Genomic DNA, 23,964 nt, shown 5'->3' with positions numbered 1-23,964 from the left:
CAAACCAGGACATTTCACCTTCTGTTACCGATACTTTCATGTTGAGCATGTTTAGAATTGGTCTTCAGCAACCCATGCTTGTCATAAGAGGCGACTAGCGGGATTGGGTGGTCAGGCTCACTGACTTGGTTGATGCGTGTCATCGTATCCCAATTGGTAAATCAATGCTCATGATGTCAACAACTGGATTGTCTGGTCCAGACTCAATTATTTACAGACTGCCAATATCAAATACCTGGAATATTGCTGAGTGCTGCATTAAAAAACCCATCTCGAGCATCAAACCATTTCATTTAAAAGTAAACTTGTTTGGATGACTGATGTTTTCCCTCTCCCACAGAGGAGGGAGCAGACAAACCTCCCCTACAGGTGATGAAGGCAAGGTCCCTCCCCCCCAGCTCCAGCTGGACCCCAGTAAGATGCAGCTGAAGCCAGATGGGGACTTCCTGGACCAGCAGCCGTCCTTGGTTGTGCACCAGCAAGGCTTTCAGCTGGACACCCCCCAGTTTGAACCTGTGGGCATCGATCCTGGGCAGTTTGACTACAGCAGTCAGCTCATGCCTTCCATGGATAGTCCAAATTTCAACATGGATTACAACCAGGTACGTCATCCACCAATCCTTGTGTAGCGTTAAGGTTGAGGCATGTTCATTCAACTTAAGAGTTTCGTCCCTTATTTCTTATTGCATGGGTTTGAATCGTGTGAAATGACTAATACTGTTCAGAACACCATTAATCTGAACTAAGTTAGTCATGTGAGAGATTTGTAGATTTCCCAAACACAAGTTTATATAATGATATTATTATATGTTACATGTCATATATATCATATATTTGATATGTATGATATATATCATTTTATATAAAAATTCATGCTTTATGAAAAAATAACATCCCATGCAGGTGGGCCTGTGATTTTTGTTTCTGGCAAATGAATTTATTTTTGGAAAAGGATATTGTTTGATTTCTTTGATTTGATTTAGCTTCTGCAGCGTCAGCAACAACAGCAGCAGCCCATTGCTGTACTGACCCAACAGCAGTATGCATTGGCAACACAGCAACAGCAACTGGGTATGTACTTCAATGTTGTGGAACTTTAGTTGTCCAATCTTTCTGTGTGTGCATGCTCCTGACTGACGACAGACTGGGAGTCAATTTCATTGGTTAAGGTTATTGTCACCTTTGGCACAGCAACTAATAGCAAAGAGGCCTTTGTATATATTGTGTAGGTCTTTTAAGTAATGCTCAGAATCTTAATTTTATAATTTGGCAATGAATATCCTTGTTTTTAATTGAGCATGAAAGTAAAGGGGTCCTTACCATGACCCCACTATTAAGGATTCAGATACTTCAGCAGCTCACCTTAAGGATCAGAGGAAACCCTTAGTATTGAATACTGTGTATTGAACCAATTAAACAGTTAACCAATTCATTCAGGACTTGGGCAATATAAGCTTTGACTGCAAAATGTAACAGTCCAATAAATTTCAATTGACTTGCACTTTCCTTACAAAGGGTTTGAAGTCACTCTTGTTGCACTCACTTATGGAGGAATCGCTTGCCTGTCACAAAAGACCTCACATATGAGGTCTTTAGCAAAAACATTTTTCTTAACTTAATTGTGAACATTTCTTCCTGCATATCACAGACAATTTGATTTATTTACGAGGAAGGGAATATTAAGTGTTCCATTTTCCCTCTTCACAATGTTTGAGTGATGCAAACAACGGCTTGCATATGGGTCGTCAACAGTACACACTGGGGGGTCAAGAGTGGTCGGCAGGCTGCGTTGTGTGGCATCTCCTGACCCTTGAGTCTATTCTCTGACTTGAAATCTACAGTATACCTGTTCCGTTGCCCGTGAAGATCCGTCCGGTAGAATAGGTCTTCAGCAACCCATGCTTGTCGTAAGAGACGACTAACGGGATTGGGTGGTCAGGCTCGCTGACTTGGTTGATGCCCATGATGTCAATCACTGGATTGTCTGGTCCAACCAACCAACCAACCAACCAACCAACCAACCAACCAATGCAAATTGTAGGCAAATAATGCTCACAGGGAATTCATCAGGTATACCATGAAATATCAAAATTCATCTTCATTTGCTACCCAAAATGATGCACAAGCTGAAAGCAGAAAAACTACAGCTCAGTGATAAATACTTACTTTGGTATCTGTTATTCAAACATAGTGTATAAATTGTTGTATTATGAAATAGTTTGCAAGTTTAAAGATTTGTGGTCTTTTTCCATGCTGTGGCCCATATGTATCTGTTATCTCGGTATTGATGTGTTCCAGATAGAGTAACTCATGAATGTTGAATTGATTTGGAAGTACTGATATTTTAGTTTCTTGTTGCCGTTTTCCTGTAATTTCTTGATGTTCATGTTGTGACTATTAACATCTTGAAGTTTTAAGTTTGAATGATATTTTGTATCTGTTCCATCATCCTTTGTATGTAACTATGTTGCATTGGCACTAACTTCAGTCCAAGATAATGTTGAAATGCCACCTCTCTAGCTTGGTATGTATCATGGGATCCAAACTTTCACATTGAACTGAGCCGCCTTCTTGTTCAATCTTGGCTAGAAAAGGGGTGACACCTTCAGGCAAATAATTCCGTAGAAATTGTTTGTTCGTATAATCAGGATTTTTGGATGATTATAACTTTAGAAAATTAAATTGATGTAAATTCCATTGTTTAAATAAAAGATGTGAACTAAAGAATTGTTTGAGTTTTGCAAAGTACCAAGCTAGAAAAGTTACATGTTTTGTGCTTGTTAACCCATAGGTACTCAATATCGGTAAAAAAATAAGCAATTTCTAACTAACTGTTGTAAATCCTATTTCGTTCATAATTGGTGTGAAATAATTCCGATTTTAATGAACTGCACATTTTGGCACTGGTTGGTCTGAGAATTGATGGGTAAACAAGCATGGTAATTGATTCTTTGAGTGTTTGGAAGTTGTGGCCAATCAAATGCATGGAGTACACAAAATGTGTGCTGTGCATACAGCCAGGGCATGGTAGGACAAACACATTGGTTGTGCATGGCTTATAGTGTGTGCTTCGCTCTTCGTGTAGGCTTGGCCCCTACTGCAATTGCTCCACCCCCCTACGTTCTGAGCGCGCAGGATCCGTATACTGTGGGGATCCCAATTGCAGGTTAGCATCTACGTACTTCTCTTTTTGAGGCTTCCTAGGGTGGCACAGGAGTTCCTCTGCTTCAATTATGTTTAATTCACTTTTGGATGAACTCGGTCCCTCTCTTACAACCCTCACAATTCTGAGCACATCCTTCGGAGCCTTACTGGGTAGTAAGAGCAAGCAGACACTGGTGTTATCTTGATTTATTTTTCATTATCTGTGTATTTTGTTAACTTTCCAATTTTCTTATTAAGTTTTATTTGGTCTGAATTTTTGTGACATTATTTTAGCATTTTGCTTGATTTATAAAAATCTCTGCTGAATTTGTCTTTTCTGAATTTGTTATTTATCTATTTTGGTTCTGCTTGTAAAAGTTTGCATGCATTGTGTATGGTCTGTGCACCAGTCTGTGCCTTACTATCATGTCACTGTTGTAGGCCCGACAGTAATTCACCCTCAGTATTATGGGGTACAAACACCATGGGGTATATACCCTGCCAACCTCATACAGCAGCCACAAGGGCAGCAGACCCCCCAGGGCATGCAGCAACAACAGACGCAGATGATGCCACGGCAGAGCAATGGGAGGCCGCTCACGCCGTCCCAACAGAATGATGGCATGGGAACGCCTCAGACACTTCAAGCACAACCACTTCAGGCTCCAAGTAACTATTTATTTTTGTCTGTCATGAGAGTGAATGAGGGAGTAATCTATGAATTCTACAGCATATGTTGATAAAAATTTGTCAATTTGAATAAATGTTTCCGAAAGTTTCAAGTTTATAAAGTAAAAATAACTCTGAAAATAGGACCAATAAAATTGGTATGAAACTTAGTTTCACTTTTAGAACGTTCCACTTTGGGACAAATGTATTTTCTCAAATTGTCCTGCCATGGAAACTTGAGTTGTTGTTTTTTGTTTTATACATTTTACTTCACCTTTTCCCTGTTACATGAGGAGGATGGCCATCCAGGGCAATGGTCACCCTCACATTCTGAAGACAATGTATGTATACATTTGGGGAAAATTAAATACAAGTATTGGAAATGGTGCCAAGGTGATTTTTAAGAAATATAACAAAACATACACACAGTCAAGCATTCAAAATATTATTCAAACACTGATCCTGGCAAGAAACAAATATGAGAAAGAGATACATATGTTATTGCTGTTCTGCTTCTTCAAACAATATGTGATAAAAGATCCATGATTTATAAAATGTTGCTACATTACCATTTGTAAAGGCTTTATTCTTCTCAATTTTGTATCTCAGACAAACATCTTTGTCATCAAAAACTTTGCCAGTAACAATATTTTCTTTAACACAAAACTTGAGTTGTTGATAACCCCTTTGAATCGGCATTATTGTCAAAATCTTTCACAGGATTAATCTGATCTGGTATAGTAGACCCGGTCACTGAAAGCAATCAAGTTCAGTAGCCTTTAGATACATTCAGTTTATGCAGTTATCCTGATGTAGTGAAATGTAGACACCACTCATGATTACATTTCAGAGCTTATCAAACAATGCTGTAAAGGTCTCTATCCATCTTCCTTCCTCTTTCTCTTTCCCTCCCTTCCTCCTCCCACAAAAAATACAAAACAGCTCCAAACCCCACCAACACCTCCCAAACATAACATGCAGATATCAGGCATAAAAATTTGCCTCAGATTCCTGGAATACCAGGATTTTGCCTCAGAATGATGTAAAATGTACTTATTTTAATCCCTAGATTGGCGATATTCCTCCAAAAACAAGTTTTGCTGTTCTCATGTCTGAGATATTTTATTTCAGATTGAAACGGTGATAATGTTGCTCTAGTGTATCAATATTCAGTGTAGTAGCAGATATGACTGTTGCAGATGCTGGCTACCAAATCCTTGCACCTGCTTATTATGATCAAAATGGACAGTTAGTGATGGGTAATCCTCGTGGCATTGGCACGCCAGTCCGCCTCGTTTCTCCAGCTCCAGTTCTTGTCAGTGCTAATGCCAATCAACAAGGTAAGTCCCGAGCTGAGTTATTCTTAGTTGATGTCATCACTCGCTGACTTGGTTGATGCCTGTCATAGAGCCCAATTGCGTGGATCAATGCTCATGATGTCAATCACTGGATTGTCTGGTCCAGACTCGATTATTTACAGACCGCCGTCACATAGCTGGAATATTGCGGAGTGCAAGAGACATGCCCTGTGACATCAACCTTGCATATCTAGATTACTGTCATTCATACATATAAGCTCTGTGATTGGACAAATAGAGTAATGAATATTTTTCAAACATTTTTGACTCCAAATAATAGCATCATAACTGGTTATGGGTCTGCTTATAGCACACAGAACCAAAAAAAATAAGGGATAATAAATATTTTGTTGGATATGTTTTTGCTGTGAAGACCGAGGACACAATTTCATAAAAGAATCCCAAAAAATATTCCTGATCCCTAACTTTGTTCAGTATATTAATCCCTGGTTTGCCTCGGCCCAGACTTGATTATTTACAGGCTATCATGACTTGGGTTAAATGGGAACAACTGATTTGTCATCATGTCGTGAATATCTTTCTTGTTCTGCAAGGTGGGAACAGCTCCATGGGCAACAACACGCTGCGGCTTCTGACAACTCAGCCTCAGCAAGTTCAGACCCCGCCAGTCGTCTTGTCTAGTAGCAACAGCAACTCCCAGCAACAGAGTAGCTCTTTAGGTACGTGCTTGTCCACTTGTCTGCATCAGGAACATCGTGCTGTTGATACTTGCAGGGGACCGGTACATTGATGCATCGCCATTTAAAGATTTACAGAATATGAGACTCTTTACAACTCTCACAAATGGTTTTCATCCTCATTCAATCCTCATTTCATCATTAAAGTACTCTCAGCACCATTTTTAGGATTCATTCGACTTTTGTGTTGCTGTCAAGTTTCTATGAGACATTCAGAATAAACATTCATCTTCATTTCATATACGTTCATAGTTCCATGGTCCCTTATAAGTATTAACATCTGTGTCATCTACTAAACTATTAGGAACAATGTGCTAGGTTGTAGTGTTACTTACTTGGTATATGACTGACCTGCTTGATGACTGAGTGCATGTAAGTATGTAGTAACCAACAGGGAATGGAACATTTATACAGGTAGTAGCTTGTAGGTCCTTCTCCTTAGAAGAAGGGACATTTTCAAATGCTAGAGCTCTAATTTTGAAGAAAGTGCTGTGATTTATCATCCCAAACTGGCTTCCACAGGATATATTGCTTGGTGAAATCAGCTGCAAATGTGATATTGCTGCAATGAAATTGCATCACTACTTTGCAGACCATTGTGATGTCATTACCATGACATCACAATCAAATGACATCACTAATCTCTCTCATTGAAGCTGTCTAGCTGTCCTTTTTACACAAGAAAATGGTTATTACTTTTTGCTAACAGAAATAGTTGGAAGTATGATTTTGGATGATAAATAGAATCTCGCCCTTTTCTTTTCAGATCAAATATAGCAACACTCATTGATAAAATTGTAACTCAGCAAGCCTCATGAGTTTTAAACTTTTATTGACTTGTGTTTATATATCTGATATCAAAAGACAATCGGGTGAGATTCATACTTACTTGTGAGCCTGTTCCATTTGAGGAGTGAGTGAAATCCAACACGTTTACTCTTGTGCTGAAATACATATGTAGCAGACCAATACTATGCTCAGAATGCTGTTTACATTTGAACCGTTGACTTTGAGTTTCTAGTTACTGCACTATTGAAAAGTTTTAATTGCACCAATTTTGACATAACTTATTCTGCACTTGTTTTGAGGCAACAGATCACTTTCTGCACTTTGATGAACACTGTTAAATGATCACATGAACTCTTCATATCTGCTATCATGTCGCTGTTGTACTGAGGGTTAGATACTGGAACATTGGTGCATCCAGGTTGTCGTGGGGCAGTCAGATCAGGTGTACAGCGTTTTCAGCTGGCACAAGCTTGAGTAATGCTATCAAGTGCCTATTCATGCCTAGCATAATCATATCTTTACATAAATGATTCATGTTAATATACCAAGCTCACCTACCTGGTTTATCATTATCTATTCTTGCAATCACATTTGCTGGCCGCGTTTCAATGTATTGATATGGTAAATACAAGAAGTGTATAAAAGTTTCCCAGTTTACGAAAAAAATATTTTCATTGTCATTTTGAGACAGGTTGAATTCCTGAATATATCATCACGGTTACCTCAAAAACTGCTTCAGTCCAGTAGGAAATATAATCTCAATAATTAGAATGCTTCCGCTATCTCATCCTGGATGCATCCTTGTTACACCGCGTGCCGCCGTGGCCAGGCTACATGTGTCCTCCTCCCTCCTAGCAGGCTATACCCCCTCCAGCAGCCTGGGCTACACTCAAGTAACCACCAGTCTGTTCACCCCAATAGCTGCCAATCTTAGTCTCAACCCCCAGCAACAGACCAGCTACAGTAGCAACGGACTCGCAAGTCTAGGCTCGTCCACGCCCGGAGCGATAGGATCAGGTTCGTAGATGATGATGCTCCTCAATGAAGCTTTGATAGAACCTGAGACCAGTCCAGCCCTGGTTGTCTTCAGAAAGCAGTTCAGTGTTTATTGTCGTGCAGACTAAACTTGAATATGTGTTTTTCATGCCCTTTGTATTTGTTTGGCTGTACTGCTGCCTTTGGTATACCTGCTCTTTGTCATGTAATTTGGCATTGTCATAGCCAAGAGCAAATGTGCAATAGAACTTGCGTGTAGAATCTTCCTTCCTTTGATTCACATACACTTTAATTAAATGTATTAGTTAATGACTGATCGAAGTGTTGCCTGGACCTCATTCCACAGAGTAATCTTAGTGATACGACCATAGAAAGTCAATAAATAAATTTGAGGGATCGGGTCGCCCTGTCATCTGAGGTGCTGCAATTCGCTGTGCAGAGTTGTGTCCTTTGGGTACGCCAGAAACCTGAGATAGTGTTTTTAATCACTGTTCCCTCTGATACTCGTTTCTAGGTTTTGTCAGTCTTAGACCTACATGGCTTCGTGCTTTCCTCCTGCATAAGGCCGACACGCCATGATATATGGAATATTGTTCAGAGGCGTGGAACCCAACCCAACTCAATTAGTCAATGTTATGATATTGTAGAACTAAGATCACTTTGTGAAACAAAGACATGGGCAAAGTCTCACAAAGCAACCTTAGCGCTACAACTGTTAATATTAAAGGAATGGTGTTCAAACAGTCTTCACTAGGTTTAACAAGTCTCCGTACATTCGGGGCGTGGTGATAGGTTACAAGGATGATTGAAAATATTTTAAAGGGTAACATAAAATTGTTTAGAAATAAATTGCCAAGTACTGTTCTCTGCCACTATGTACAAAAGGGTTTCACAGCAGGCCACCGTTTCCTTAACGCTAATCCTCTTTTAAAATTACTATCGATTATGTATATCTCGACAAAGTGAACCGTTACAACTTGAATCGTAACGGAAAGATAACCCGTGGTGTTTTGTCACAACAGGATAATGTTCAACAAAGAAGTCTTTAACTCTCAGTTCTAATATATGAATGTTTGCATGACAGTAGCAGGGCTTAGCTTGTCATCAGTGATTGACTTTACAAAACTGCTATTGTCTTGAGTTTAGTGAGGTAAGAAATCTGTACATCATGTGTGTTCTACCAGGCAACGGCACTGTTACAGACCACCTAGCACTTTGTTCACATACTAACACCTCATCACCATTGATCATGTTACGATATGGATGGAGGGTTTGGCTGGCAGTCCTGTAGACAACACTAGAGAGTAGTGCATGAACTGTAGATTTTGTAGTAAGTCATCATGAATTTGTCAGTTGCTTTTTCAGGAAGTTGTTAGTTTCGTAATGAGGCTACTGGTCCATTTATAGAAGTATACAGGTACTCTCACTCAAGCTCAACACACAAACACAGAGACTGTTCAATAAAGACAGATTTGGGCTGAAGAATAGCATTTTAAGTTTTTGCCGATTTGAATGGACACAATAATACTTTAGTAAAATACTCTCTTGAACCTGCATAGAATGGATGTTTAGGCTGAAATGGTATTCTTATTCTACTATTAATACTTTACAAAAAATGGACAAAATCTTATATTTCTGTATATATACTTTTTACCCATTTCTATCATCAATATAGAACTGGAGCATCTAAATTTAGCTATAAAAAAAAATCATATTGTGAATAAAACAATACGATATTCCAAACCAAATTCTATTTTAACATTTAAACTCAATTATCCACATTGAGCATTCATGTTCAGAATTACTGTCAAATGTTACCAAGTCAGATATTTTCATTTTGTTGCATGTAATTTGATGTCGGTAATCATTGTAGCTTTCATAGCAGTCACAGAGTACATATTATTAATGATATATTAATTATGCATGATATTCCTGTGTACACCCAAGTTAGGTAACTATAATAAATGGGTAATGTTTGCTTGTGTGAGGTGTGACAATTATGCAGTAGTGACAATGCAAAATGTATACCTTGTTCATTGCAAAAAGTTGTAGGTTATGATAACACCACAATCAAATTGAAAACTGTAATTAGTCTTTGCTAACTATTACTATTGAAGATTTTAAAAAAATTGGAAATTTATTTCTAAATTGCAATATTTCTAAATGCCTAAGTACATGTATAAGTGGAAGTACCTCATTTGTGTTGACAGCTTATCAGTGTTGCTGGAAACTTATGCCAGGTGTTTTCTGTAGGTCAGCGCCGGGAATCGTTTGACGTGAAGCGGCAACAGCTACCCGTTGGTGGCTATTACAGCCAACTGAGTGGGATGGCCTCCCCGGCCGGCCCTGGAGGTCTCATGCAGCCAGGGCAGTCAATGACACCGCCCCCATCACTATCTGGATCAACCTCGAATCTCACACTAGGATCGTGGGATAATTGTGGTAAGACAGTTTCCTTATTACTGTATTTGCCAAACTAAGCGCTCTGCTCCAATAAACACCCACTGACCAACTCCTAGACCAGCCTGTAAGTAATCTTAGCCCACAGTACTAAGCCTCACAATTAACATGACAATCTGTATTTTCTTCTGCACATTCCAAATCATTTCAGTAAAGAGCAGTGTATGAAGGCTTACCACCTCATAACTATTTATTGAGGGGGCACCGGTGGCCCAGTAGTCTAAGGCTTCGTGATTTGCTGTACAGAGTTGCGCCCCTTTGGCACGCCAGAAACCTATGATTGTGGGTTCGAATCCTGGTTCGCCCTGATTATGTTTCTAGGTTTGTCAGCACCATACCCGTGCTCGTGGGTTTCACCAAAGTGGTTAACGTCTGAGACCTGCATCACTTCGGGCTTTCCTCCCACATTAAGCTGACACGCCGTGATATAACTGGAATACTGTTAAAGCGGTGTTAAACCAAACTCAATCACATAACTATTATTGAAAAAGTTTGTTTCATATACGTTTGAACTAAGTCTGTTCTCATCTGCTTGATGTCAGACAACAAATGTTGTATGGATTTTATCAGTGTCCCCCCAGTTTGTCCAGATCCCAGGGCACTTGTTTTGGCAAATATCGTGCATATGTTTCCTCTCAGAAGGTTATTTTTTCAGGCGCTTAAAATGGATTCTTACTTTGTTTTACTATGATCTCCAGTTATTTAATCATCAATAGCGTTAACAGCTGATTAATAATTGTTAGCATCAAAGTGAATTTGAAACCCTTCAGTTTGCAATGACACAACGGAATTGGATACTACTGCAGAATACAAGGAAAGTGAAAGGCTTGTTTCATGTCTCAAGATGAGAATATTATGAATTTAAGAAATAGGTATGGGAGTATTTGTGAGTAATGTGATTATGGTGAGAAGAAAGCAATGTCGTGACCTTCCTACCTATGGTTCTTGTCCCTCGCCAGGCCTGGGTGGTAGCGGGCGCCCCTACTCCGCAGCCCCGGGTGCAGAAGCCAAGTACAGAGCTGGACTTATCTCACCTGCCAATGGTCTGTTTGGGAACTCCACTTTGTTCCAGAATCGTAATTTTGCATCTCGAAGGTAAGTCAATTTTAGAACTATCCCTTCCATCAATGCTGTCTTTAGGGACCTAGGTAAAGGAAGTCTTTGGTTATGCCCTTTCACAGGTAGATAGGCACCATGAAATAAATCAAACTTGCTCTTGGGGCTAATTGTTTATATAAAATAACCAGAATTGAGAAAAGTTTCACTAGCTGAAGGATTAATTAGGGGTCCATCTCGGCACTTCGAGCAAATAGGGGAGCCCCTGTCCACTACTGAAAGCAGTGTTTTTTCGTGGGCAAAGGGTTACTTGACCCCAAGGTTTGATGTCTGAGGCTCTGGACATAGTAACACGACCTCCCTGGCTGTCCTGGTATTATTACAACAGTGGAGTTATTTTGAGACCTTCACTACGATACTATGTAAGTGCTTTTTTTTTTGTATTTTCAGTGCTAGTTTGTCGAAGGAGGTGACAGGACGTAGCCGTCTGCTTGAGGACTTCCGTAACAACCGTATTCCAAATCTCCAGCTGAAGGACCTCGTCAATCATGTGGTCGAGTTCTCTCAGGACCAACATGGTTCAAGGTCAGTACTCAATTCTTTTCCTCCATACAATTGTCCCCTTAATGGGACCAGAAAGGATGCTAGGTTGCTGTTTGACAGGGGCTTTAAATATTAAGTCTGGACCATACAATCCAGTGATTGATGTTACTTGCAAGATCCAGCACTGTTGGGGTATGATGACAAGTCACCGGGTCAAATGCAGGAGGTCACCTCTTACAGATTTCTGGGGACCAATCAGAGCTCCCGATAACTTTCAGAGCAATTGAGTTTTTACCCTAGGGTTTCCATTTTAATGGGGTTATTTCATTTAAGAATTGACCTTCACTTTGTGTGAGTTCATTGGAGTATGAACCTTCATAGAGTGAGGGCCAAACTGTATGAACGTCGGAGCTTGAAATTTTTATCACAATTTCTTACCTCAAAGGATGTAGGCCAAGATCTAAACACAATTTTATTATTTAGTACGTGTGACTTCATGTTTACACTGACAGCCAAACAACAACCAGCTATATCGCGGAATAAAATAGTTCCCCAAAAAGAGAGGTGACATGAGTGTATGGATGCAGAACTTGCTCTTCAGAAACATCTTACGCAACACATGTGTTCATATAATATCCCCATTAGATGAGAAATGAACTGTAATAAACTACCTCAGTAAGTCAGTCACAATGACAGCACGTCGTAATACATTTACATCAAGTACAAGACGTCAAAATGGCCGACACGATAAACATGACGGGAGGATTTCCGAAGTTGTTAATGAACCTGTGGCGGTTACATGTGTTAGTCATCATTGATCAACTGACCAATTATTGACAGGTGATTAAAGATGCGTCAAACAGACACCACGGTAAATTCGTAGATTGCTGGAGACGGTCACTGTCAGCCTAGAGACAGATCGAATCGATACTGACGATAGTTTGGATGTGCATTTTTTCGTTTGTTCATTAGGATGGGCCGTAGCGAGGAAATTCGTGAACAATCATGCAGTCAAGCTCTTACGTTTCTCAATGTATACTAAAATTCTGAGACCAAGATTAAAGGTTCTAAATGATCAGAAATAATGTTTATGTATATTTTAGTGCTAGGGAATTCCCAGGGGTTTCCCCAGGAATGTGGAAGTAGTCCGTCAGTGTTAACGTCATTTCAAGAACACGGTCTTGTGAAAAACGTATGAACGTCAAATTGTGTCGTTCATACACTTACGAACGTCAATTTCGCGGTCATGTGACCGACCTCTCGTCCAATGGAAAAGTCGCATATCGTGTAAACGTCAAATTAAAAAATTAATTGTCATTGGGTAACCAATATTTTTTCACTCATCTATTCATCACTCTGTTGGGTTTTTCCCAAAATTAGTGAACATTTTAAGATTTAAAAAAAAAAGTGAAATAATGTTTTAGATGCATATAACTGTTTTAAATATATAGGCTTCACTCGGAAAGTAAATTAGCTCATAATTGTGTATTTACGTGTGCTGTTTTTATACATTTGAGTTTTTCTTTTAATGCATGCGTTTCTGTATGCAAGTTAATTGAAAGTAATTGGGATTTGAATATTTTTGGGGTTATTTTACGCAAATACGCTGCTTATTCATAGCTCTGCATGTGGCATATATACGCTGTAACATGTATTATGATGAACACATACTTGGAGGATATGCACATTATGATCAATCACTCGGGTGCGTCGTCAAACAACCCAACAAAACTAAAATATTCCTCAAAGCCCCTTTGTGTCTTGCTCGCTCGCTCGCTCACTCACTCACTCACTCACTCACTCACTCACTCACTCACTCACTCACTCACTCACTCACTCACTCACTCACTCACTCACTCACTCACTCACTCACTCACACAACCATGGCATTCATGACAACTGATGCCTTCTTTTCAGATTCATTCAACAGAAACTTGAGCGTGCCACTCATCAAGAAAAGGCGATGGTGTTCGGAGAGATTCTCACAGCGGCCTACAGTCTCATGACGGATGTCTTTGGAAATTATGTCATCCAAAAATTCTTCGAGTTTGGATCCTCCGATCAGAAGCAGACCCTAGCTCAGCGGGTACGAGGCCATGTATTGCCTCTTGCTCTACAGATGTACGGCTGTCGAGTTATCCAAAAAGCATTGGAATCCATACCAGCAGACATGCAGGTACTTACTTTGTTCTAACTTTGTTCTTACTTTGTTCTAACTTTGTTCTTACTTTGTTCTTACTTTGTTCTAACTTTGTTCTTACTTTGTTCTTACTTTGTTCTAACTTTGTACTTTGTCGATTGTAGCTGCAATAAACATACTGACAAATATACTACTCAAAAGAAATTAGAGAAAACCCTGATTGTTTTTCATATGACTATAGTTAATCTGTGGGTATTGCAACACAGTCTTCCAATTGTGGGTGTTCTTTTTGAGTAGTATTCATGACAAAGGCAGATCAATATATTTTTAATTAATCAAATTTAGGAAATAATATACTATTCCTTTGTATAATATTTTTGTTTAGGATAGAAACACTGTAGGAATATTATGTTTTAGAAATATTTCTATTCATGTTTGAAACACAACTGATCTTTAACCGTTGGGTATAGGAATAATTAGTGTGAGAGGAGGGAGCTTGGTGTGCTATATTTCTAGTGATGTCATTGCCATGTCTGCTCTGTTTCAGGTTGAGATTGTGAAGGAGCTGGACGGACATGTGTTGAAGTGTGTGAAAGATCAAAATGGCAATCATGTAGTACAAAAGTGTATAGAGTGTGTAGACCCCAAACATCTTCAGTTCATCATTGATGCCTTCAAAGGCCAGGTGAGTCGATTACCCACTGTCGTATTGTTTAATGATGGCAAACTTCTGTGGAGAGCAGCTGTAGGTTTTAATCCACATGTCATTTGCTGTATTTTCTAAATAACCTTTATATGTAAAATTATTGCCTTCTTCACCTTATAAACTTTGTTTGTGGGGCGGTCGGGTAGTCTAGTGGTTAAAGTGTTCGCTCATCACACTAAAGACACGGGTTTGATTCCCGACAAGGGTATAATGTGTGAAGCCCATTTCTGGTGTCACCTGCCGTGATATTTCTAGTATTGCTGAAAGTGGCGTAAAACCATCCTCACTCACTCACTCAATTATAAACTTTGCTCATTTGGAGGTAGCATGACAATATTTTGAGAAATCAGTTGTGGTTGTCAGTACTTTTCTAACGGGATTTTAACCGTCAGTTAAATCCTCTACTTGTTGAACCAAACCAGTTCAGTTTTATGTCGTTTCAATTCAATCATAATCTTTGATACAGTCCCTCTGCATGAAGGTTTTGACAACCCCTCCATAGATTCCCTTGTTCTGATATGCCTGATTGCAGTGATCTGTGACATTTTTCTATGGGGAGGGAAGACTAGCAGAACCAACATTGACATCCATAGTCCTGTGACTGTGGCTCTGTCTTTGTGGCAGACGGGAGCTGAGTACCCTATCTGGGTGTGAGGTATATTCCCTTTCCACAGTGTTGGAGAGAAAACCAGTCCCCTAAACTTGTTTGGGTGTGGGCTGACCTCTGCATATTCCATAGACTTCTCTGAGCCATTGTGGCCGTGACAGGGGAGACAAACCATGCAGAGAACAGAACTTCTAAAGTACATTAGACAGGGTTAGAAACTAACAGTTTTTGTCCACTGGTCCTTATAATGATAACATATAGCAAAACCCGTAAAATTGGCCAATTTCTACAAGTCCTTATGATACCTTTACTATTGGGCAGTTTGGTAAGGATTACAGGACAAGTGCCAATTTCTAACGCTGTTAGACAGTTTTCGCTTTCCCTTTGTGATCAGCTCACCTGAACTGAAAGTTTGTGGGCTCATGTCGAGGAACACTGTCGGTTAGAAGTTGTTTTTTTTCTATAGATGATGAAACCAAAAGGTGTATGAGAATGAAAATGTTCATGAATTATCTCAGCAATGGCTTTTATGAAAAGTACTTTCAGAGTTAAGATCTTAATTTACATGTGGATTCTGACTGAAATAGGGCCCCGGTGCACTTTAACTGGTTTAGAGGCGATACATGGATTGGAGGGGTCAGGATCAGTCATTTGGTTGATGGCATCATCAAACATGTGGTGGTGTGGGACATTGCACGTATGAGTCACTGGTTTGTCTGATCCAGATTTGATGGAAAGGCCACCATCATTAATATTGCAGAGTGTGGCGTTAAACAACAAGCAAGGCAAAATAAATGTGGCCACCGTGGCAGCCACAGTGAAACATCAGGTTTTTAACTTTTTAAGCGTGTATCTCTATCAAGTGGTACACAGAATAGCAATATGCATATTTTTTTGCCTTTAACTATTACCCTTCACATATGCTACATACCAAACTTGCCACAAAATGAAATATTAAAATCTGAATTTTTTGTCATCCGACATTGACATCCATAGTCCTGTGACTGTGGCTCTGTCTTTGTGGCAGACGGGAGCTGAGTGCCCTATCTGGGTGTGAGGTATATTCCCTTTCCACAGTGTTGGAGAGAAAACCAGTCCCCTAAACTTGTTTGGGTGTGGGCTGACCTCTGCATATTCCATAGACTTCTCTGAGCCATTGTGGCCGTGACAGGGGAGACAAACCATGCAGAGAACAAAACATCTTCTTTCCCTCCATGTTCAGGTCACTGAAAGTTTGTGTGCCCATGAACACCATCATCCGCCAGTCATAAATGTTTGTTTTCAACATTGCCTATAAAACCAAAAGGTGTATGCAAATGAAGTATTTCATGGTTGCTCTCAGAATTTTTATCTTAATTTACATATGGCCGATCCCATGAGGATCTGGGTTGAATTTGACCTCAGCTCACTATTACTTGTAAGAGGTGTCTACATGGATGGGTGTGGTCAGGCTCATTGATTTGGTTGATATGTCATTGTACGCTGCACATGATATTGATAACTGGTTTGTCTGGTCCAGACTTGATTATTGACTGGCCACCCGAAGATTTCTGGGATATTTCTACTTGTGATATTAACAAACCAAAAATAAGGTAAATAAATATGGCCACCATGGCAACCATATTGAAAACATCAGGTTGGTCATTCAGCAAGGATCTCTTTCAAGTTGGATATGTTGTAAATGTGTGATATACAAATTAACAAGATACAAAATGTTTTGCCCTGTTAACTATCACCTTCACATATGCCACATTCCGAACATGTCACAAAACATATAATTTAAGTCTTCCTGAATTTGTATATCATCCGACATTGACATCCATGGTCCTGTGACTGTGGCTCTGTCTTTGTGGCAGACGGGAGCTGAGTGCCCTTTCTGGGTGTGAGGTATATTCCCTTTCCACAGTGTTGGAGAGAAAACCAGTCCCCTAAACTTGTTTGGGTGTGGGCTGACCTCTGCATATTCCATAGACTTCTCTGAGCCATTGTGGCCGTGACAGGGGAGACAAACCATGCAGAGAACAAAACTTCTGAAGTGCATTAGACAGTTTTCGCTTTCCCTCTGTGTTCAGCTCACCTGAACTGAAAGTTTGTGGGCTCATGTCGTGGAACACTTTCATCTGTCTGTCAGTGTTTGGTTTCAAAATATTCTTGGATCGTTTTACGTATTTCCAACCAATTGGGGATTCTGTGTTAAATTTGACACCAGCTCACTTCTACTGGCAAGAGGTGACTACATGGCTGAGTGTGGTCAGACTCGGTGATTTGCTTGATAGCATGTCATCGCACACTGCAAATAATATCAATCACTGGTTTATCTGGTCCAGACTTGATTATTGAGTGGTCACTAAAATATTTCTGGCGTAGTGCTGAGTGTGATGTTAAACAAACAAAACAAAAGGATAGATAAATATGGCCACCATGGCAGCCATATTGAAACCATCAGGTTTGCATGTATCTTTCAAGTTGGATATGTTGTTAACATGTGCTATAGGGAATAACAAGATACATATCTTTTTATCTCATTAACTATCACCTTGACATACCAAACTTGTCAGAAAACATATAATTTAAGTCTTTGCCAGAATTTGTTTGTCATCCAACATTGACATCCATAGTCCTGTGACTGTGGCTCTGTCTTTGTGGCAGACGGGAGCTGAGTACCCTATCTGGGTGTGAGGTATATTCCCTTTCCACAGTGTTGGAGAGAAAACCAGTCCCCTAAACTTGTTTGGGTGTGGGCTGACCTCTGCATATTCCATAGACTTCTCTGAGCCATTGTGGCCGTGACAGGGGAGACAAACCATGCAGAGAACAGGACATCTTCTTTCCCTCCATGTTCAGCTCACTTAAAGTTTGTGTGCTCATGAACACCATCCGTCAGTCATAAATATCTGTTTTCAACATTTCCTCTAATATCAAAAGGTGTATGCAAATGAAGTTTTTCATGGGTGCTCTCAGAATTTTTATCTTCATTTACATATGGCCAACCCCGTGAGCATCTGGGTTGAATTTGACCTCAGCTCACTATTACTTGTAAGAGGTGTCTACATGGATGGGTGTTGTCAGGCTCAGTGATTCGGTTGATATGTCATTGTACGCTGCACATGATATTAATAACTGGTTTGTCTGGTCCAGACTTGATTATTGAATAGCCACCAAAATAGTCTGGGATATTTCTACATATGATATTTACAAACCAATATAAGGTAAATAAATATGGCCACCGTGGCAGCCATATTGAAAAGCCAGGTTTGCTGATTCAGCATGTTTATCTTTTATATTGGATATGTTGTAAATGTGTGGTATACAAATTAACAAGATACAAATAGTTTTGCCCTGTTAACTATCACCTTCACATATGCCACGTAACGAACATGTCACAAAACATATAATTTAAGTCTTCCTGAATTTGTATATCATCCGACATTGACATCCATAGTCCTGTGACTGTGGCTCTGTCTTTGTGGCAGACGGGAGCTGAGTGCCCTTTCTGGGTGTGAGGTATATTCCCTTTCCACAGTGTTGGAGAGAAAACCAGTCCCCTAAACTTGTTTGGGTGTGGGCTGACCTCTGCATATTCCATAGACTTCTCTGAGCCATTGTGGCCGTGACAGGGGAGACAAACCATGCAGAGAACAAAACTTCTGAAGTGCATTAGACAGTTTTCGCTTTCCCTCTGTGTTCAGCTCACATGAACTGAAAGTTTGTGGGCTCATGTCGTGGAACACTTTCATCTGTCTGTCAGTGTTTGGTTTCAAAATATTCTTGGATGGTTTTACGTATTTCCAACCAATTGGGGATTCTGTGTTAAATTTGACACCAGCTCACTTCTACTGGCAAGAGATGACTACATGGCTGAGTGTGGTCAGACTCAGTGATTTGCTTGATAGCATGTCATCGCACACTGCAAATAATATCAATCACTGGTTTATCTGGTCCAGACTTGATTATTGAGTGGTCACTAAAATATTTCTGGCGTAGTGCTGAGTGTGATGTTAAACAAACAAAACAAAAGGATAGATAAATATGGCCACCATGGCAGCCATATTGAAACCATCAGGTTTGCAAGTATCTTTCAAGTTGGATATGTTAACATGTGCTATACGGAATAACAAGATACATATATTTTTATCCCATTAACTATCACCTTGACATACCATACTTGTCACAAAACATATAATTTAAGTCTTTGCAAGAATTTGTTTGTCATCCAACATTGACATCCATAGTCCTGTGACTGTGGCTCTGTCTTTGTGGCAGACGGGAGCTGAGTACCCTATCTGGGTGTGAGGTATATTCCCTTTCCACAGTGTTGGAGAGAAAACCAGTCCCCTAAACTTGTTTGGGTGTGGGCTGACCTCTGCATATTCCATAGATTTCTCTGTGCCATTGTGGCCGTGACAGGGGAGACAAACCATGCATGTGGGTGCTCTCAGAATTGTTATCTTAATTTACATATGGACAATCCCTGAGGATCTGGGTTAAGTTTGACCTCAGCTCACTATTACTTGTAAGAGGCGTCTACATGGATGGGTGTTGTCAGGCTTGGTGATTTGGTTGATATGTTGTCATTGTACGCTGCACATGATATTAATAACTGGTTTGTCTGGTCCAGACTTGATTATTGACTGGCCACCAAAAACATTCTGTGATGCTAACCCCGTCTCACCCCAACCCCAAAAAGAAGATAAAATAAATATGGCCACCATGGCAGCCATATTGAAACCATCAGGTCTGTCCATTCAGCATGTATCTTTCACGTTGGATTGATGTTAACATGCGCTATACGGTATAACAAGATACATATATTTTTTATTCTATAAACTATCACATTGACATACCAAACTTATCACAAAGCTTATTATTTAAGTCTTTGCCTGAATTTGTTTGTCATCCAACATTGACATCCACAGTCCTGTGACTGTGGCTGTCTTTGTGGCAAACGGGAGCTGAGTACCCTATCTGGGTGTGAGGTATATTCCCTTTCCACAGTGTTGGAGAGAAAACCAGTCCCCTAAACTTGTTTGGGTGTGGGCTGACCTCTGCATATTCCATAGACTTCTCTGAGCCATTGTGGCCGTGACAGGGGAGACAAACCATGCAGAGAACAAAACTTATAAATTGTACATGAATGACAAAGTAGATGCAATTTTTGGATAAAAACTTCTTTATTTACTGCAAGTTGTTATCCATAAATTATCTACTTTATCATCCGTCAACTTCTTTGTAATGCCTATCAAACAATTTAATGTACGTGAATGTTTCGTTTGTAAGTGATTTGCAGCAAAAGGTGATATTTTGTTTGACATCCTTTGTTCCTTTCTCCTCCTCCCAGGTTTTCACACTGTCAACCCACCCCTACGGCTGCCGTGTCATCCAGCGAATCCTGGAACACTGCATGCCTGAACAAACAATGCCGATCCTTGAAGAGCTGCATGAACACACCGAGCGCCTAGTGCAAGACCAGTACGGCAACTACGTCATTCAGCATGTTCTGGAACATGGCCGCCCAGAGGATAAGAGCAAGATTGTAACCATGATCAGAGGCAAAGTCTTGCTTCTCAGTCAACACAAATTTGCCAGGTATGGGTTCATAGAACAAAGATTTAAAGCATTCAAGGGTTCCTAGATGATAGAAGTGAAACATTCCAGGGTTTCCTAGTTGAAGGAAGTAAAGCATTCCAGGGTTTCCTAGTTGAAGGAAGTAAAGCATTCAAGGGTTTCCTAGTTGAAGGAAGTAAAGCATTCAAGGGTTTCCTAGACAATAGAAGTAAAGCATTCAAGGTTTTCCTAGTTGAAGGAAGTAAAGCATTCAAGGGTTTCCTAGTTGAAGGAAGTAAAGCATTCAAGGGTTTCCTAGTTGAAGGAAGTAAAGCATTCAAGGGTTTCCTAGACAATAGAAGAAAAGCATCCAAGAGTTTCCCAGTTGAAGGAAGTAAAGCATTTAAGGGTTTCCTAGACAATAGAAAAGCATTGAAGCTGTGCTTAATATTCTGAGTTTTATCTTTCATTTTATTTTCAAGAATGTGTGATGTAAGAGTGTGATGGAAATTGACTGACTTTTAAACTCTATGCAAGCTGATCTTTGATCTTTTCTCATAAATATTTAATATGTAGTTGACACCCTTGTTCAAATTTTTAAACGAATTTCCAACACTGCCTTGGATCAATTGAAGGTTTGGCTGCATGATATGTACTACTCAAGAAAAAAGAAGTTAAAGAACGCCCGAGTCTTTCATATTACTACAGTTAACCTGTCATGGCATGACACATTTACTATAGTAATATGAGAGAATCAGGTGGTCCTCAACGTCTTTTGAGTAGCATGTGTCAAATCCATTCAATTGTTCTTCACAAAACTACATGGAGCCATCATGTCTGACTCCAGCTACTCTTGGCTATTCCTCACTTCCTTAGTCCAAGACGAGTGAAAATTCTTTGACAATATGCTAGTTGTGATTGCCCTAAATTAATATTAGTGATCCTTCATTGGACGTAATAACGTCTTAGAAGTTTTTTTTTAAGTGTGTGATGAAACGTTGTAGGTTTTAGTTGTGTCCATGTGCTCAATAACCTTAAATAAAAAGACACTATATTACCACCTGTGTTACTCCAGTCTGGGCCAAAAGCGTTTAACTCAACGAGACCGTACTTGTATTTTGGCATTACTTTCAGTAGATATTAGTCTCAGCATAAGGACTAGCATGGGCTGATCTTGCTAGACCAGAAGTAATTTTACTAGACTCGTTCTTTGTGTCTAAAGTCGCAGACTGTTACACTGTTGCAAATGTTAGTCTTGCTGTTCGTACAGAACACAAAAGACGTTAAAAGATGGTACTTGTTGTTACCCTGTCTGGCGCTCGGCATTAAGGGGCTAAAACAAGGACTGGTCGGCTCGGAGTCAGTATACTGTGTCTGAGTGGGGTATCCATGTTAAACTGCGGCATGGTATCTCAGTGAGCTAGCACTATAAATCAGCATCAGTCCAGACTAGTACAAGCAGCCACACAAACACACTCGTACATGCACGTCGCTATATAAGTGCAATAATCTTGGACGCAAAGTTAAACCCCATTTCACCTCACCTCGTACAGAACAGTACACGTTTTAAGATGGTCTCCTCTTTGTTTCAGCAATGTTGTAGAGAAATGTGTGTCCCATTCATCCCGGCAAGAGAAGGCGTTTCTCATTGAAGAGGTCTGCTCTATTAATGATGGGTAGGTGTGCCTTAAATTTACCATCCTTTAGTGAGTGACGTAGGGTTTGACTCTTTTACCACCTCGGGTCGGATAACCAGCCATGACGTCATGAGTCCCATAAACATTGCTGGCCAGTTATTCGTCCGGAAGAAATCCAGATCATTTACTCTCATAGCCACATTAAAATAACAGAAGTTTCATTAACCTAACTGTCGTATATATATGCTGATCCATGAAGATCCGGGTTAGAATAGGTCTTCAGCAACCCATGCTTGCCGTAAAAGGCGACTGCTTGTCGTAAGAGGTGACTAACAAATAAAATTATATATCAACCTCTGGTTGCAGCAAATTCCGAAATTTCCACTAAGTTTCATGTTTTGAACACTATCGTTATTTCCTTCTCTAAATCTTCAGAATAATGCGACATTATAAATTTGATTATCTGCCTTAGTTCACATGCTTGATTTTGACCAATCAAGGCCCTCGTAGTAAATTACAGCAAAAAGCATCATTGGATGCCAATTTGTATCCAATAAGATCACGTTACAACAATAAGAATACTCCTGCTGAGGTTACTGTAAAATTATTGATGTTCAGAGCTTTTGGGTGATATTAAAAATCAAACATACAAAGCTTCGAAAATGGAAGTATTTGCCAGCATAAAGACGCTATTATCGCGAAATAGATGATAGGTAGTATTTAATATCCTTTTTATCATTTTCCAATTACTTGAACAATGACAATATAAATAAAATAGGTAAGTCAGTTTAAGTGGATATTATGAAATCTTAAATTATCAAAATTATCACTTCCTTGATGCTTCATCTGGATGTTATGAAGGTGTTAGCTTACATTCTTATTAAAACAAAATTAATTAAGTTATAGATGCATTACATGTATTTTATTCGTGTTATAAACAAAGCTTTCGTATTTATTAACTGTAGGATTAGACCTTTCAATTGGTGTATGACCTGTAGAAGCAAATATGCTTTACAAGCTGATATTTTCCTTGATAAATGTAGGCTTCATCTATCACCCTAGAGTCTCGGGGGAACTCAGTGTGATAGCAGTTAAAGCTTCTGGTTGGCATGTTGAAAGAGTAAATGACACATTTGTATGCTTCAGCCATGCAGCAACTGTTTTAATAGTTCTTGAAAATCACTTTTAAGTCTCTGAAAATAAAAACTTTGATTATTGATGCAAGTAAGGTGAGGATGACAAAGCAAGCAATAACCAACATTGACATCCCCAGTCCTGTGACTGTGGCTCTGTCTTTGTGGCAGACGGGAGCTGAGTGCCCTATCTGGGTGTGAGGTATATTCCCTTTCCACAGTGTTGGAGAGAAAACCAGTCCCCTAAACTTGTTTGGGTGTGGGCTGACCTCTGCATATTCCATAGACTTCTCTGTGCCATTGTGGCCGTGACAGGGGAGACAAACCATGCAGAGAACAGAACTTATAAGTTGTTAATGTTCTTGTGGTAAATGATTTGTAGCGAAACGGAGATCGACATGCAGGTTTCCTTCTCCTCAGAACTAAAAAGTATGCAGAGCTCCAGATAAGCTGCGTATCTGCGTGAAATACGCATGAGAAATGC

General features: G+C 39.7%; 1 protein-coding gene and 8 non-coding genes across 15 annotated transcripts in view; all 9 read left to right on the top strand.

Annotated features, from left to right (window-relative positions):
- LOC124131644 (pumilio homolog 1-like) overlaps nt 1-23,964 on the top strand; it is a 50,678-nt gene that overhangs the window by 20,125 nt on the left and 6,589 nt on the right. For 2 of the 7 annotated variants that reach the window (XM_048393554.1, XM_046495056.2), the window contains exons 7-20: nt 341-602; nt 984-1,071; nt 3,086-3,166; nt 3,586-3,813; nt 4,998-5,153; nt 5,726-5,851; nt 7,514-7,675; nt 9,908-10,096; nt 11,074-11,209; nt 11,621-11,755; nt 13,631-13,889; nt 14,401-14,538; nt 20,505-20,752; nt 22,303-22,386. In XM_048393554.1, coding sequence (XP_048249511.1) covers nt 341-602; nt 984-1,071; nt 3,086-3,166; nt 3,586-3,813; nt 4,998-5,153; nt 5,726-5,851; nt 7,514-7,675; nt 9,908-10,096; nt 11,074-11,209; nt 11,621-11,755; nt 13,631-13,889; nt 14,401-14,538; nt 20,505-20,752; nt 22,303-22,386 — 2,292 coding nt within the window. The remainder of the gene's footprint in view (nt 1-340; nt 603-983; nt 1,072-3,085; nt 3,167-3,585; nt 3,814-4,997; nt 5,154-5,725; nt 5,852-7,513; nt 7,676-9,907; nt 10,097-11,073; nt 11,210-11,620; nt 11,756-13,630; nt 13,890-14,400; nt 14,539-20,504; nt 20,753-22,302; nt 22,387-23,964) is intronic. The other 5 variants (XM_046495059.2, XM_046495058.2, XM_048393546.1 and 2 more) reach the window with 5 other exon arrangements.
- Nucleotides 15,134-15,354, top strand: LOC125372648. The gene has a single exon (XR_007218209.1). It is a non-coding gene; the product is annotated as a small nucleolar RNA SNORA73 family (small nucleolar RNA).
- Nucleotides 16,144-16,364, top strand: LOC124131763. Its single transcript, XR_006860712.2, has one exon. It is a non-coding gene; the product is annotated as a small nucleolar RNA SNORA73 family (small nucleolar RNA).
- On the top strand, nt 16,973-17,193 carry LOC124131756. The gene has a single exon (XR_006860705.2). It is a non-coding gene; the product is annotated as a small nucleolar RNA SNORA73 family (small nucleolar RNA).
- On the top strand, nt 17,766-17,986 carry LOC124131761. The gene has a single exon (XR_007218206.1). It is a non-coding gene; the product is annotated as a small nucleolar RNA SNORA73 family (small nucleolar RNA).
- Nucleotides 18,590-18,810, top strand: LOC124131755. Its single transcript, XR_006860704.2, has one exon. It is a non-coding gene; the product is annotated as a small nucleolar RNA SNORA73 family (small nucleolar RNA).
- On the top strand, nt 19,380-19,600 carry LOC124131758. Its single transcript, XR_006860707.2, has one exon. It is a non-coding gene; the product is annotated as a small nucleolar RNA SNORA73 family (small nucleolar RNA).
- Nucleotides 20,064-20,282, top strand: LOC124131762. The gene has a single exon (XR_006860711.2). It is a non-coding gene; the product is annotated as a small nucleolar RNA SNORA73 family (small nucleolar RNA).
- Nucleotides 23,602-23,822, top strand: LOC124131757. Its single transcript, XR_006860706.2, has one exon. It is a non-coding gene; the product is annotated as a small nucleolar RNA SNORA73 family (small nucleolar RNA).

This window comes from Haliotis rufescens, unplaced genomic scaffold (assembly GCF_023055435.1).
Source record: "Haliotis rufescens isolate VD_foot unplaced genomic scaffold, xgHalRufe1.0.p SCAF_1, whole genome shotgun sequence".
In the NCBI taxonomy this organism is placed as follows: domain Eukaryota; kingdom Metazoa; phylum Mollusca; class Gastropoda; order Lepetellida; family Haliotidae; genus Haliotis; species Haliotis rufescens.
Note: the sequence above shows the minus strand (reverse complement) of the source record. Positions and strands in the feature narration are given on the sequence as shown.